General features: G+C 33.6%; 1 protein-coding gene across 1 annotated transcript; it reads left to right on the forward strand.

The window, feature by feature from the left end:
- Positions 1-10,977: 10,977 nt before the first annotated feature.
- Positions 10,978-16,378, forward strand: LOC134248130 (splicing factor, suppressor of white-apricot homolog; the record flags this gene model as incomplete). The annotated part of the gene is made up of 3 exons (XM_062730546.1): positions 10,978-11,012; positions 12,041-12,301; positions 16,174-16,378. Coding segments are annotated over exons 1-3 (501 nt in total), but the record flags the coding sequence as incomplete, so codon positions are not given.
- Between the last annotated feature and the right edge of the window lie 408 nt (positions 16,379-16,786).

The following is a 16,786-nucleotide window of genomic DNA, read 5'->3' on the forward strand; positions in this document are numbered from 1 at the left end:
CATAAACACGTCTAGATACCATCATTGGCATATAAGCAAGTTTTTAGAGAGATTTTAATTAGTAAGTAAAAATTAGCTGCAGATCTGTAGTGTTATGGTTTTTAGCTCACCTGAGCCAAAGGCTCAAGTGATCACAATTTGTCCGTTGTCTGTCGTCGTCGTCGTTGTTGTTCTTGTCATTGTCATCATTGTCGTTGTAAACTTTTCACATTTTCGACTTCTTCTCAAGAACTGCTGGACCAATTTCAACCAAACTTGCCACAAAGCATCCTTGGGTAAAGGGGATTCAAGTTTGTTCAAGTGAAGGGCCACGCCCTCATTCAGGGGAGATCATTGGGAATTAATGAAAATTTTGTGGTATCTTTTAAAAATCTTCTTCTCAAGACGAAAACAATAGGTCTTTTAAGTTGAAAAGCCCTTATGATAAACAAGAGGCCCTTGGGCCACATCGCTCACCTGAAAAGCTTTGACCATTCCATTCTTTAACAGATTCCCCCCTTGTAATACATATTGTGACCCCACCCTACCCAACTGATCATAATTTAAACAATCTGAAATCTACATTACCATAGGATGCTTTGATTCAACATTGTAAAACTTTGATTCCCTATTGTGGCCCCGCCCTACCCACGGGGGTCATGATTTGAACAATTTAGAATATACACTACCCCGGGATGCTTCCTCATAAGTTTCAGCTTTTCTGGTCCAGTGTTTCTTGAGTAGAAGATTTTCAAAGATATTTCCCATATATTTCTATGTAAAACTTTGATTCCCCATTGTGACCCCGCCCTATCCCCGGGGGTCATGATTTTAACAATTTATAATATACACTACCCCAGGGTACATCCACGTAAGTTTCAGATTTTCTGGCCCAGTGGTTCTTGAGAAGAAGATTTTTAAAGATTTTTCCTATATATTTCTATGTAAAATTTTGATTCCCCATTGTGGCCCCGCCCTATCTCCGGGGGACATGAATTTAACAATTTAGAATCTACACTACCCTAAGATGATTCCACATAAGTTTCAGCTTTTCTGGCCCAGTGGTTCTTGAGAAGAAGATTTTTTAATGACCCCACCCTATTTTTGTCTTTTCTTGATTATCTCCCCTTGTGAGGGGACTTGGCCCTTCATTTTAACAATTTAAATTCCCCTTCACACAAGGATGCTTTGTACCAAGTTGGGTCAAAATTGGCCCAGTGGTTCTTGAGAAGAAGTTAAAAATGTGAAAAGTTTACAGACGGACAGACGGACAGCTAGACAGACGGATGGACGACGGACAAAATGTGATCAGAAAAGCTCACTTGAGCCTTCGGCTCAGGTGAGCTAAAAACAGAAGGAAAACAATAAGGTCTTCCGAAGGAAATCGGAAGACCTTAATAACGAGAAATGATATTGGTTGCAAGCAACGAGAGGTCTTCCATCTGATTCTGAAATAAAAAATGAAAAATCTAGCTGAAAAAGTCATAAAAAAATTCGGTCACACAGGGGATCGAACCCTGGTCGCCCACGTGAAAATCCAACGCGCTAACCAATTCAATATTTGTCTAAAAAATAAGAATAATAAGAAACAGTAGAATCACTATAAGGTCTTTCGTGAAGACCTTAATTACAAAATGCCTGGCTGGGTTCACGGCAAAACATGGATGATGCAAAATAATTCCTGAATTTTCCCCTTCAATTCGGGCATTTCTGCATTGGACAGGGCTGATGTTTGTTATGAGATGATAAACCATGTATAAACTTTCTTAGTTTAGCGGAATCATAAACATTTTCGGCGTTATGAATATTTTGTTTAAAGTAGTGATGAGGCCATCACGCAGCTGCTGGAGTGGATCCAAGGATTTATGAATGAATGAAAAAGATGGAAATAGAGTTCGATTTCTTCTATATTATTTAATGACATTATTCATATGCAAGTAATAGATATACAAGAAAACGCGAAATGCTAATAAATGCAGCTGACAATTGTTATTTTCTCAAGATAAAATTCTAAATAAGATAATTATAAATCTACAGACACAACATAGAAAGAATTAAGCCTTATCATTTTCAATACTTCAAGAAGAGTGCCTTGTCATATAAATGTCAAGGTCATTTTATGTAGAATGTAAAACATTAATTTAAAAGTGAAATTAGCATTCATTTCAATAAGTGAGAAAGGTGGGGGGGATAGGTTTTTACACTTGACAAAAAATTGGGGGGGATTAGATGCACACACATAATACCGTATAATCCCTATTAACTGCCCCTACCCCCATAAGCGCCCCTCTGGGTCTTTTTCAATTGCCAGGAAATAAGGGCCCCCTTTACAGTGATCAAAATCATCCAGAATCATATTAAAAGTCTGCCATAATGAAGAAAGTGAAAATGAAACTTTGTTATTAGGTAACTTATGCATAAAATATTCTTGAAAGAAAAAGATTTTTAGAACGAACTAATCATGTATTTCTGAAAGTGAAAGTTAAGCATACGAGGGTTGTCCTGTAAAATCGTGGACAAAGCATTTTTCTCGAAAAGTAATGGGCGCACTAAGCTGAAAATTTCAGTAAATGTTTATCTATCATATTTAAGTGATGATTTTTGATAAAATATAGGCAAAAATAAAGATTTTATTATGCTTAAATGTGCACGGGGTATTGTCCTACGGCGTACGGACAAAAAACCAAGGTTTTATTAAAGAATACACAAGTTTGAATTCAAAATAAAGTTTTAAATACATAAGATTTGGATTAAAATCATCCTAATTCAATTCCACAATCAATTTTGTATTCTTTGTAAAAATTTTAAGGCATTTGGTTAATTTTTGGCAGTTTCTCGAGCATTCGAAATGGGAAAGTGGTAAACACAACACACGAAAAATGGCGATGTTTTATGATGTTACGGCGCACCGGAGAGCAGTGCCGTTTGAATTCGATGTTGTATTGACAACTTTAGAGACTTGAAATGACCCTAGAATAAAAAAGATTATGAAAATATTACCATATCTTAAGTATACAAATGAAATAGGAGTTTTCTTAGCGAAGTCTTTTTTGATCGAGTCCCTGGGGAGTACAAAACATACGGACAAACTCCTGATGTAATAGCAAAAGACGCTGTCACATGAGATTTTCTATTAGTTGAATGATGGTGAGAATGTTGTCCGTAACTTACTGATAAATCTTGGTCAATTGGTTCCTTGACTGTTTATGGAGACTAAAGAATATGTATCAATGAAATTCCTAAAGTTAACTCATCCAAATTCATTTTCTGCAAAGATAAAACGTGACACTGTTTTAGACACTTTGACGTTATAATCCATGCGCCGTAAGGTGATACAATACACGGCATAAAATCACGTAATTTGTTTATTTATGCATATATTTATCTGAAATTTGCTGTGTATATTACTAAAATATGTACTAAATAATAGTGAATATTTCAGAATGCAGTGATGTTTATTTTTTACACTAGACAACTTGTCCACGATTTTACGGGACAACCCTCGTACAAGTACAAAATTTGTTCTCCTTGTCTTAATTCCCTAATTTCGAAGTGGGGAAAATGAGTCATATAGCATAATTTGGATGGATTATTGTAATTTAAAGGAAGGTTAAACAATTTTTAGTGGTTCTCTGTTATTTGTTTTTTTTCAAAGATTTCTTGAAGTTAAAATGGTATTCAAAATTTTAGCAAGAGTATCAAAATAACCGCCCCCTTTCAGCAATTTTCTAAGCGCCCGGGGCGGTTAATAGGGATTGTACGGTATATGTTATAAACATTTTATTTACTGATACCTCTTCTCCATGGAACCAGGGATGAATTTCTACAGGTCCATTCACCATTCCAAGAGAGACTTTACCTGCACACTTGTACAGTGTGTATTACTACCCGCGAAGTCTATTTATGAGAAAATGAAATGAATATTTTTTAGTGTTTAAGGAAACGTTGAACCTACGTTTGCGGAAAAATTTTAAGATATTCAATTCCTTCTTTATCAAATCAAGAAACTGGTATGCATAAAATCAGCAAATAAGGGCCTTTACGTATGCCATGAATATCACAGAAAAAGAAAGAAAGAAAGACAAAGAAATTTTAGAAATTGACTTCTATTAAAAATAGGTGAGATAGCTTCAATGAAATAACAAAAGAGCGTTCTTATCGCCTAAATTTCGAGGTGTAGATAGTATATTTAACACATAACATATCGTATATAGGCAAATAACAAAGGGTAAAAACAATGAAAAAAGAAATTGAACAAAATTGAAAAACTGTCAAAAATTTCAGACATCAGAAAAATTCAGGTGAGAAAGATCCGCTTCAAGAGTGGGCTGAACTCTATCGGTATTGTTTTGTTTTTTAGCTCTACTGGTCAGAGACCAGAAGAGCTTATGCGATAGTAATGCGTCCGGCGTCCGTCCGTCTGTCTGTCTGTCTGTCCGTCTGTCTGTCCGTCTGTCTGTAAACAATTTTTCAAAACGCTACTCCTTCTACAGTTTTGGTCTGATTTCAGTATAACTTGGCACACAAGTAGACTACACTAAGATACATAAAATAGTGCATCGGATTTTGATTTCGATGAACGATGTTGCCGTGGTAACTAAAAATAGAATTTTCTGTGAAATTCCTTTAAAACGCTACTCCTCCTACAGTTTGGATCTGATTTCAATATAACTTGGCACACAGTTTTGGTCTGATTTCAGTATAACTTGGCACACAAGTAGACTACACTAAGATACATAAAATAGTGCATCGGATTTTGATTTCGATGAACGATGTTGCCGTGGTAACTAAAAATAGAATTTTCTTTGAAATTCCTTTAAAACGCTACTCCTCCTACAGTTTGGATCTGATTTCAGTATAACTTGGTGCACAAGTAGACTTCACTAAGATACAGAAAATAGTCCATCGGTTTTTTATTTCGATGAACGGTGTTGCCATGGTTACTAAAAATAGAATTTTCTGTAAAATTCCTTTAAAACGCTACTCCTCCTACAGTTTTGGTCTGATTTCAATATAACTTGGCACACAAGTAGACTACACTAAGATACAGAAAATAGTGCATCGGTTTTTTATTTCGATGAAAGGTGTGTCCATGGTTACTAAAAATAGAATTTTCTGTGAAATTCCTTTAAAACGCTACTCCTTCTACAGTTTTTGTCTTATTTCAATATAAGCAAACAGGTAGACTACACTAATATACATAAAATAGTGCATCGGTTTTTGAATTCCATGAACGGTGTTGCCATTGTTACTAAAAATAGAATTTTCTGAGAAATTCCTTTAAAATGCTACTTTTCCTCAAGTTTTGATCTGATTTCAATATAACTTGGCAAACAAGTAGATTACACTAAGATGCATAAAATAATGAATCGGTTTTTGATTTCAATGAACAGTGTTGCTGTGGTAACTAAAAATAGAATTTTCTGTGAAATTCCTTTAAAACGCTACTCCTTCTACAGTTTTAATCTGATTTCAATATAACTTGGCACACAAGTAGACTACACTAAGATACATAAAATAGTGCATTGTTTTTTGATTTCGATAAACGGTGTTGCCATGGTTACTAAAAATAGAATTTTCTATGAAATTCCTTTTAAACACTACTATTTCTACTTTTGTCTACAGTTTTGGTCTTTTTTCAATATTACTTGGCACACAAGTAGACTGATTTCGATGAATGGTGTTGCCATTGTTACTAAAAATAGAAATGTCTGTGAAATTCCTTTAAAATGTTACTCCTTCTACAGTTTTGGTCTAATGACAATGGCTTCTTTTCTCATCCTTTGTTATAAGTACAAACCAGTAGAGCTACAGTCTCGACAGAGACTTCTGGTTTATATATACAATGTACTTAAATAACGTTTACTAAAAGTTGCACTAGTATTGAAAAAAGATGTCAAGCCATGGCATTATAAAAAGTTCTTATTGTATTTTTTTTAAAACGAATTTAATTGAAAACCATCACGTTTCCAGTCAAAGGCATGTATTTAGTGAATTCATAGTACTGAGAAAGGTATATTGACTTACCCTTTTTATCCAACTTGCATATGTAATCCAGCGCTAGATATAATATGACATGTAAACATGGTAAATGGCCAAAAGCGGGTAAAAGAAATTCCTATAATTAAATTCACACTTCGTTTCAATTAAAGCTGCACATTTTCCATTCATACAAACAGCTGATAATCAATGTTGATGAAACGTTTGAGTCATACAAAATTCCACTTCCTGTCGAAACGTTTTGATGATTTCTTGAAGAGTTAAAATTTCACTGAGTATATCCACATATTCGGATGTATACAAATCGTGAACAGAGTATCCTCTAGTTGATGGAAAGATAATACATATGCCTTATCTTATAAAATTTGCATTTTTGGGGGATATATTTTGCTGGAAAGCATTTAATTATGTTTTGTTTTGAAGAAAAAAGAAATTTAAATTCGGAGTTTATGGCGATTTTACACATAAGGATGAATTAGCATATGGACAAGCCATGTTTTTATATCATTTTTTTCTTTACCAAAATTCAAATTTATTCTCATAAGGTTGTTTATATTTTTTTAATAATTAAATGAAATTTAATGTAATTTAATTAAATGAGTAGAAATTGAATAAACTGCCAAACAATTCATGTTTAAAGAAAGGATACATATATGGTACTCTCATTGCATCGAGAAGATACAATGTACATTCCATCCACAAAATTGAATGATGTGTTATGCTCGGTGATTTATTGGTGTTTAGTGAATCAGATCATTTGGGACCAAAATGGCCTTTCAACGGAAGTATGTCATGTTGTGACGTTGTAGAGAGCCCCCTTAATTTTGTATTTTGACCAGCATCAGAAAATTTATATCACTGCATGGCTCCAACTGGCAGATGATGAAATAAACAATTAAAAAGGTTCTACATTCCTCATTGTAACCATTATGTGTCCAGTGGCAAGGAACCTGTTATGAGAGCAACAAAAAAGAAGCAAAAATGAATGTACAAAAGTCAATAGTTTATCCCGAAAAATTATTTTATTTTATTTTTTTTATTTCCTCCTCCTACGGGACTTTTTTTATTTCGATAATTTAAAAATTAAAAAAAATGCTGGCCTTGTTGACAAAATCCTTTGAAATTTTGAATGTTTTCATATATTATGAATGGCTACCACATGAATTGAATAAAAGAATTATTATAAAAGCATATGCATGCACCTGTGCTGCAATCTGATTGGCTGAAACTTAAAATGCCTATAATTTTCTTGGCTCTCAAGAAAACAGGATGACATTTAGAATACGAATAGGTACAGTACAGGCAACGCGGATCCCGTATTAGACCGCGTCCCCTCCGCGGTGTATTAATCCTTTCCGCGTTACACCGTCGCGGGTTTTGATCGCGGTGCTACCTGAGACCGTGTTTACACCGCGGCGGGGCCAGCTACCGTTATTCTTCAGCTTAGATGTTCTTACCTGTAATCTGGTGTTCACAATTAGCCCGTGCAGTTGCAGTTACATAAAGCTATATGTGTTTATTTATCTGCGAGATTATATCAGTCATTTGGTTTCATTTAGAAAAGTACCGTTACTTGTGTATACATGTCTGTTATAAATAATAGCATGGAAAACGATGATAGATAGTGATACATAATTACAATTAAATTTTAACAAAAGACGCCTAAGTTTGGGAATACCATTGCTCCATTATTATGCGCTACACTATAAGACTATGAACTAAATATCGACGATTTTTTTTGGGGGGGGGTTATTGTAAATAAAATAATCACAGGTCATTCTATTCAGAATATCAATAATATCATAGCTAGTGTTTGAATGTATTTCTATTTTCTGCTCTCTTCGAAAATTACTAAAATCATGTCTATGAACATAAACAAATTTCAGATTTCTCCGGTTCAGATAAAACACGAACACCAATATGGGCCCTTAAAATATTTGAACACACAACACAGAAATTAAATTATTTTAATCAGCAAGTTGCCATGCTTCAAGTTTTCAGAAGTCTGTGTAACCGTTCGGTTTTCCTCAGGTAAGTTTGGTGTGGAGTGGAGCTTACTCGAAGCGGATGAGAAGCCCCGAGGGAACGACGCTGTCTAGTGTACATACTACCTATATACACAGGATGTTGTAACCTGAGAGTATTACCTGTATGCGTTTTCCTACGACATTGTAAAACGAAGCCGTTTTTTTTTTTCATGTGTAGCTCATGAATTGAAATGCATGAAATAAAGAATGTTTTTGTTGCAGACAGAATCCTTTTTAACTTTTTTGTTTCAAATAAATATTTACAATAATTTGACAATTTTAATATACTGTGTTTTTCTTAATCAAATTTTATAACAAAAATACATTTTATTTTACCACCAAAATCTGTCGTTGTAATCTGGCGACAAAAAGGAAAGTGATTCAAATTACATGTCTTGTCCATATGCTAAACGAAAGAAGAAAGTGGATCATAAACAAGTCTCTCGATAAATAACAATAAAACTTAGACAAAATCCACAAATGGTCAATAAACTGATAAATCAGCAGTAGTTTTATTCGCTAGACTTAATAAATTGATATACAGATCAAAAAGGAGGAAAAACGATCATGCACGTGCCTTAATATTGTGACATTTTTCTTCTCTCTATCTCCTCTCTCTCTCTCTCTTTCAATCTTCTAACTGGTACAGATATAAACAGACACGAAATAACATAGTAATGGATCATTATTTGATTTAATTAATATCAAATACTTCATTAATTTGTTTTAAAAGTTTTTTTTTAACTTTTATTCTTTTTATACAATCCGTGTAAAAAAAGCAACAATAATTTGACACAAATTCCAAGGCTAATATCGCATCTGAAAATGATATCGATGAAATAATAATGAAATAATGAATCAAATCTGTTGTTGAATGGCTAGACAACAATGTGCACATCCAGCGAGCGTTACCCAAGGTATACTAATAGACAGGTGTGAAACCCCAAGGGCATGTCGTTTCCTGCTCAGGCACTGCTAATCCCTATACACAGGAAATGATCGCTGCTAATACTTAATACACAAAGAAACAGAATTTGTCAAAGAAAACAAAAATATATGAATTTTTGCACTGAATATTTATTAATATAAGCTATAATTTCGTCTGTGAAGTTTATCATTACACCTGCACATCCTATCTTATCTATTGAAAACGAAAATCGAGAAATATTAAAATTAAAAAGAAAGACATTGTTTTAAAAAGTAAAACATGTTAATATGAAGGTGAAAAACGGTATTTTTTCTTGATCTCTTGTATAAAGTTCACGTGCTCCAAGTTAACTCTCGTCATCGAATGCTTTCCGGTCATTTGGCAATTTGAGAAAAATGCCTGCACATTTATATAAAAGAGGTAAATAAAATAAAGTAAAGTTTTCTTAATTTGGGAACAGAACATAAACGATGAGAAATAAAGAAAAATAAAACTTTTTCTTGATATCTTGGATAAAGAAAATTTAAGTTCACGTGCCCACTACATGAAATTGCAAACGCTCGTCATCGAATGTTTTCCGGTAATTTGACACTTTAAGAAAAAGCCTGTACATTTTATATACAATAAATCGAAATTAATTAATAAACAATATGAAGATGTACATTTTTAAAAAGATGTACATCTTTTTTTTCAAATGAATGCTGAAAATCGTTTATCGAAACTTAAAGACAGTCTGAGTTCAACATTTATTACAGTTTGCATATCATATGAAGATTTAAAAAAAACAACTAAATTTCTAGTATTTAATTTTGTTTCTTGATAGATTCTTAATAACACAAAACAATTAACCAATTGCAAAGACGAAACAATTTAATATAATTTTCTGTTCAATTTCAAGGATTGTTATGTAATTTTAGAAACAAAAATAAACTTATTTTTTCTTAGTTTAAGTTCTATTCAAAATTTTATTAATAAACACAAGTTTTTTATGTTTGTTTGTTTGTTGTTTTTCTTTTTTTTTTTTTTTTTTTTTTTTGTTACAGGGAAAATTCGCAAATTACAATTCGGGGAGATAACTCCCGTTTGTTTACGATACTAATTGTCAGTAATTGATCGATGATTTAACCGCGGCGGGGACAGGTAAGTGATGAATTTCCCGCGGAGGGAACGCGGTTTACCTGTCTACCTGGCCAAATACCGCGTTGTGATTATACCGCGGCGGGGACGCGGGAAATACGGGATCCGCGTTGCCTGTACTGTATAATGGATTCCTACATTATGTTACTATCAAAATTGAATGTAAGGACATGCATGCATGCACGTGCGGGAAAGCGCATTGCGTAAATTGATCAATCTATTTGAAAAATGGTAGCATTATATTTTTATGATTTTTCATTGATTCTCAGAATTTAAAGATATGTTAATGGTTTAGACAACATGTCATGATCACCTTGCATGTGCATGCACGTGCGTGTGTATGCAATACGTTAAATGACATATAGTTGATATCAACTTACAGGAATATTGGTCAAAAAGGGGAGTCGGGGAGCATTTTGGGAACATCTGTAACAGTCCCCGTTACAATTATTACTACAGCTTACTCCATATTGAACTTGCTTATTTTGAAATTCATCTTATTTTGAAATAAAAATAAATCCCCAGTTGTGACTGTCATATTCTTTGCATTAAAATAATGGTTATATTGAAATCGTCTATATTGAAATATTGTACTTATATTGAAGCCACTGATCGGTCCCCACAGGTGATAATGAGTTGTTTTCATAACGGTTATATTGAAGTACTCCCTGGCGGCTGTCGTTACAGTTGGCGACAGAAATTATGCCTGACTGACCAGTTGATATACAAAGGTGTGAATAATTAAGTTTTCATCTGATGTGTTTTTATACTGCATGCTTTTACGAAATAAAATTATGCACTGCTAAATTCTTTGTTTCCATGTATATAATACGGAAGTATTTAGGCTAAAGGCAATATAGTAACCCCCACAGATCTAGAAAAAATTTAACTTTCAAATTAAATAACATGCAGCGTCCAGCAGTACTCAACAGTTTGAGATGGTGATTTTTCTCCAAAACGTAAATGCTTTCGGGGAATAAAAATGAGGCTGAAGATTGTCTTATCGATACAACAGAAAGAGACAATTTTATTTAAACTTTCAAAGACTAATATTACATGTAATCTGTACATTGTTATAGGTAAACGATGACAAAATTAATTTTTATGCCCCCCTTCGAAGAAGGGAGGGCATATTGCTTTGCTGCTGTCTGTCGGTCGGTCTGTCGGTCCATTTAGTTTCCGCTCATTTTCTTCACAACCGTTGCACATACTGAAATGAAATTTGGTATACAGATATATCTCATGAATATCTAGGTCAAGTTCTGTTTTGGGTACGGTTGCTCCATTTTTGACAGAGTTATGCCCCTTGGACTTAAAAAAAATCCATTATTTGCAGTTTCCGCTCATTTTCTTTGCAACCGTTTGGCATACTGAAATGAAATTTGGTATACAGATATATCAAATTATTATCTAGGTCAAGTTTTGTTTTGGGTACGGTTGCACCATTTTTGACAGAGTTATGCCCCTTGGACTTAAAAAAATTCCATTATTTGCAGTTCCTGCTCATTTTCTTTGCAACCGTTTCGCATACTGAAATGAAATTTGGTATACAGATGTATCACATTAATATCTTGGCCAAGTTCTGTTTTGGGTATGATTGCACCATTTTTGACAGAGTTATGCCCCTTGGACTTGGAAAAATTCCAATTAGGGGGGAGGGGGGCATAAGTGTTTTACAAACATCTCTTGTTTCAGGTTTGTTCTTTATCTTAAGATGGGGATTGCACTTTTAATTAAAAGAAGAAATGGCGGCTTCACGATTTTGCTGATAATGAATTATGGATATGTTGTATTAATTTGTATGGTCCCCTGAATTTCAATATATCCGGAGTAGGCTGTAGTTACATATGCGTTTTATAGAACATTTATATGATTGTATGTGTGCCAAATTTAATTCTTATCTGAAATATGGTTTCATATATATTTGTGAACTTTTTGATCACCCCTTTTATGTATCTGTATCCTGAAGCTCCAGTGCAAACCAAGTTCCTGATTATGAGGAGGAAACAAAGCCTTTGAAACCGCCACCTTTACCACCATTTTATCGGGATTCTATACCTGGTGGGAGCCAACATGCTCATCCACCACCCCCGGGAATTGAGCCTGTGACCCTGCCTACACAGACACAGCCTGAGCTCTTACCTCCTAAAACTGATATAGAGAGACCCATTCTGCCTCTTAGATGTACACAGGGTGTCATGGAGGAGTACCAGTCTGACTCTCCCTCAAGGTACAGCATAACTGCACACACTTTCTAATGAAAGTTTGGATATATATATATATATATATAAATGATAAGGCAACAATGTTAGTAAAACGTAAGCGCTTTCTTCATTATTTCTTCAGATGTTTTACAATTGTTTTACTAACATTGTTGCCTTATCATTTTTTTTATCATTTATATATATATATATATATATATCCAAAATTTAAATAATGTCTCAGTAATCGGATAACAATATTTAAAAAAAGGTAAAAAAGAAAACACAAAAATCCTCAGTTAAGCTTTAGCGCTTTCATTTTTCAATCTTCAGAAGCTTACAATAGTATCATAGTAACCTATACTATTGTAAGCTTCTGAAGATTGAAAAATGAAAGCGCTAAAGCTTAACTGAGGATTTTTGTGTTTTCTTTTTTACCTTTTTTAAAATATATATATATATATATATTAGGGATGTCAACGAGTACCCGGTTAACCGGGTATCGATCGTAACGTCCGAGTACCGAATACTAAAATCGGTACTCGGTTACTCGGATGTATATTTTTAAATTTATTTCTAAGCTTATTTATTAATGCATTAAAACATCGGTTTTAAAACGTAAAATGTTCATTGCACTTGTACATACAGTAATTAGGGTTTCCTATGCCTCTAAATGACCGTTATCGCCTGTGGCAGTGTTTATACAGTAATTATCGTGACCAAACACCTGATGTACCTACCCGGGCTTTTCTCACCTTCGACTGTCGTCTTCCCTTATATTTAGTTTGCTTTAATTATTTGTTTTTATTGAACATCGTTTAAGGTCCATTATATTTAAACAAATTGCATGATTTTGTCAATTCTCCAAGAAGCCGTAAATTCTCGGGAAAGACGTTATTGCACGTGCGATTGTTGATTTGGATGCATTTGATTACATGCCAAATAATGCAAATGGTTGAAGGCAAATGCTTTAAAAATCTTATGTCCATCGTTGCTCCAAACTACAACATACCGTATTGTAATTCTATGAAATCTAGGATCAAAAAGTGTACGAAGATCGTATAAATCCGCTCTGTTATAGGATAACTTATTAAGTTTATACCGTACATAAAGCTCAGACACTTATCACTTGGACATCAAACGCACCTAAGAGTTACATTACAATTACGGAACAGAATTCATTTTTTAAACAAAAACACTGTGAACCATTTCTGATTTTATTTCTCGTATTTATCTGATAAATAAATTGAACTTAAAAAATGTTCGATTAAATTTCGTCGGTTACAAAATGGTCATAATTGTTACAACGCATTTGCAGGTAACCTCCCATCGGTTTTATTTCTACAAGAGTTTACAATGTTTTACAGTTATCAATTAACTTGTTCATATTTATTTACACTTTTACCGAGTACCCGGGTACTCGATCGGAAAAACGTCCGAGTAACCGAGTATCAAAAATTGACCGATTTGACATCCCTAATATATATATATATATATATATATATATATATATATATATATATATATATATATATATATATATATATATACCAAAAATCTTACAGTATAAATCCACACACGTATTGTTATAATAAAAAAATCACAACACCGAAATGAAATCAACCGGTTTCAATTCCAATCTTTAGGAGTTTGACAATACAATGCTTAGTTACACAAAATCAACATTCTTATTGTGACGTCATAAAGCGCCAATACTTAGTCGCGCTTTAGCAAAGTTCATTATGACGACATGATAATAGGTAAGTATGTTAATACGGGAAATTAGATTTTTTATACAAATAGTACAGTTATATTATTTAATTCTGGTTGTAACGCTGTATTTGATTGGATTAAACATTTACTTTATATATTGTATAAAATCGTTTGCCTACGTCACAATGACTTTTGTCAAAAACGTATTAATCTGCCTGACGTTACATTCAAATTTTGTACAAATTGAAGTCATTTTGTTTAGAACAATAATCTTTTTTTCTTACATCAAATGAATGAAAATTAAAATAATATAAGCAATGAATTTAATAGCTACCCATTTTATATGGTATAAACTGAGTTGGAACAGTTTACGCTTTTTTATAAACCGCAGTTTATAAAGCGTAAACTGCCCCAACCCAGCTTTATAAACTGCGGTTTATAAAAAAGTGTAAACTGCCCCAACCCAGTTTATACCGTATGAAATGGGTATCTATTAAATTCATTCCTTAAATAATGCGGGTAAAAGTATATTTCTTAAATGAAAAATAATTAGGGCCCCGCAAGGATTTGAGGGTGCCCTATAGTAATCACTCTGTCTGTCCGTCTGTCTGTCTGTCTGTCCGTCTGTCACTCTTCCGTCCACAAATTTTCTGTTTTTTGCTGATAACTTTTTTTATGGTTGCCCAATCAAGTTCAAATTTGGTATGGTATTTCAGTAGTCAGAAATATGTATTTTGATGCTAAGTTTGTCTCTCTACGTCTTCTAGTTTGGAGCTGGGGTGGTGGGGTAGATTCCTTAACTATGCATAATGAATGGGCAAAGAGAGATAACTGCTGAAGATGTTCCCATTGTAAAGTGAATGCTGCTATGAGTCCCTTGGGATTAATTAGCTTTCCTCCTGAAGAAAATCCAAAGCATTATCTTTATCTGTCACATTCAGATTAATTACTGTACCAGTAGCCTCTGTCTGCAAATGAACTTTGTTTTTAAGTTAAGGTCAATTTTGGATGATGTGCACATTCTCTGAAATATGGATTTAAAATATATTTAAAATAATATCTAATAATGTTGAAAATCTCTGGATTTCTTGGGTTATGTGTCGATACGTATGGTATGACATTATTAACCGGTTTGTTTTTCACGGTAGGTAGATCTTTTCTTTCTTGAGATTTTGCTTTGTTTATTCCGTTTTGAATCAATCATCTAGGATAGTGCCTACTATCCGATTCCATGGTGAATTTCAAAGTAGGGCTCAGGGTGTTGAGAATATTAAAAAATTCCATTAATAGATCCTCACTTCTAATAATGTTGAAAATCTCTGGATTTCTTGGGTTATGTGTCGATACGTATGGTATGACATTATTAACCGGTTTGTTTTTCACGGTAGGTAGATCTTTTCTTTCTTGAGATTTTGCTTTGTTTATTCCGTTTTGAATCAATCATCTAGGATAGTGCCTACTATCCGATTCCATGGTGAATTTCAAAGTAGGGCTCAGGGTGTTGAGAATATTAAAAAATTCCATTAATAGATCCTCACTTTTGTCCCATATGACGAAACAGTCATCTAAGTAGCATATCCACGACTTCCTTATAAAAGTTTCAAAGTCCTGCCCGAATTTTTCTTTCGCAGTTAAATAGAGTTGTCTTCTAAGAATGCTAGGACAAGTGTAGCATAAGTTGGCGCAACTTTGGTTCCCATTGCCGTGCCTAATTTATGTCTGTAAACCATGTCATTAAAATGCGTGAAATTATTTTCCAAGATTAATTGGAGACTTTCTAAAACAAAGTTTTTGGAAAATCTGTCATACAAAAGACTAGGAAATCTGTCTATCCAAGTTCTATTGCGATGAGTCCAAGATCATGTTGAATGTTAGAATAGAGATTATGAGCAGTACAGGAACAGTGCGCTAGACCGTTTGGCTATTTAGGCAAGTCAAAAAAACTTGCTTTCGATGCAGATGGAATTCAAACACCTTAGTGCGGGTATTACTGTCTCATAACAGCATCTTGTTAATCATTTTTGAAATCTCCAAGAAATAGTAATTTTTTTAAATTGAAAATCAGTAAATTAATCTTCAGAACTGTTGATTTCTGGTTTCATAGATAAAAGAGACACAATATGATATATGTGTTGAAGTTTTTTTTTTTAAGGGAAAATAACAATTTATATTTTTTCATGGTTTTCAGAGGCTCCCCGGGTCCTTATGAACCAATTGTTCCACCTCCACCAGACATTCAGCCAGTAATTGACAGAATGGCTATGTATGTGGCCAAAAATGGAATCGAATTTGAAATTGTGGTCAAGAGTAAAAATGATCCAAGATTTGAGTTCCTTTTACCACATCATGTTCATTTTCCTTACTATGATTTCAAAAAGCAGATTCACATGAGGGTAAGAATATATAATTCTTTAATAATATTTGTTTGTACACTTAAGATTTTGCTCATCTTAAGATTGTGGACTCCTGCAGTCTTTTGTCCTTTTAAATTCATTATATGATTATTGGATGTTGTATTATTAATGAGAGCTATTCTGGAATATTAATCCTACTAAAAAAGTACTTATAATTCTAGTCTTTTATCAAACTTATTCCAAACCATTGTCATTAATGATGGGTGTACATGACTGCCAGGAAACACCTTAGGTCGTCAATTCAGCGACCCCCCACCCTTGCATTAAGAAATTTCTGGGGAAAACACTAAGTAATATTCTAGTATACTACATTTCCTTACATTTTACATCCATGTCAAGCACGTAAGCCATTATGGCCCTTCAGGCCTTTGTCTTTATATGGAACTA

Source organism: Saccostrea cucullata, unplaced genomic scaffold (assembly GCF_032062105.1).
Source record: "Saccostrea cucullata isolate Sc308-1 unplaced genomic scaffold, CSIRO_AGI_Scuc_v1 ctg13347, whole genome shotgun sequence".
NCBI lineage: Eukaryota > Metazoa > Mollusca > Bivalvia > Ostreida > Ostreidae > Saccostrea > Saccostrea cuccullata.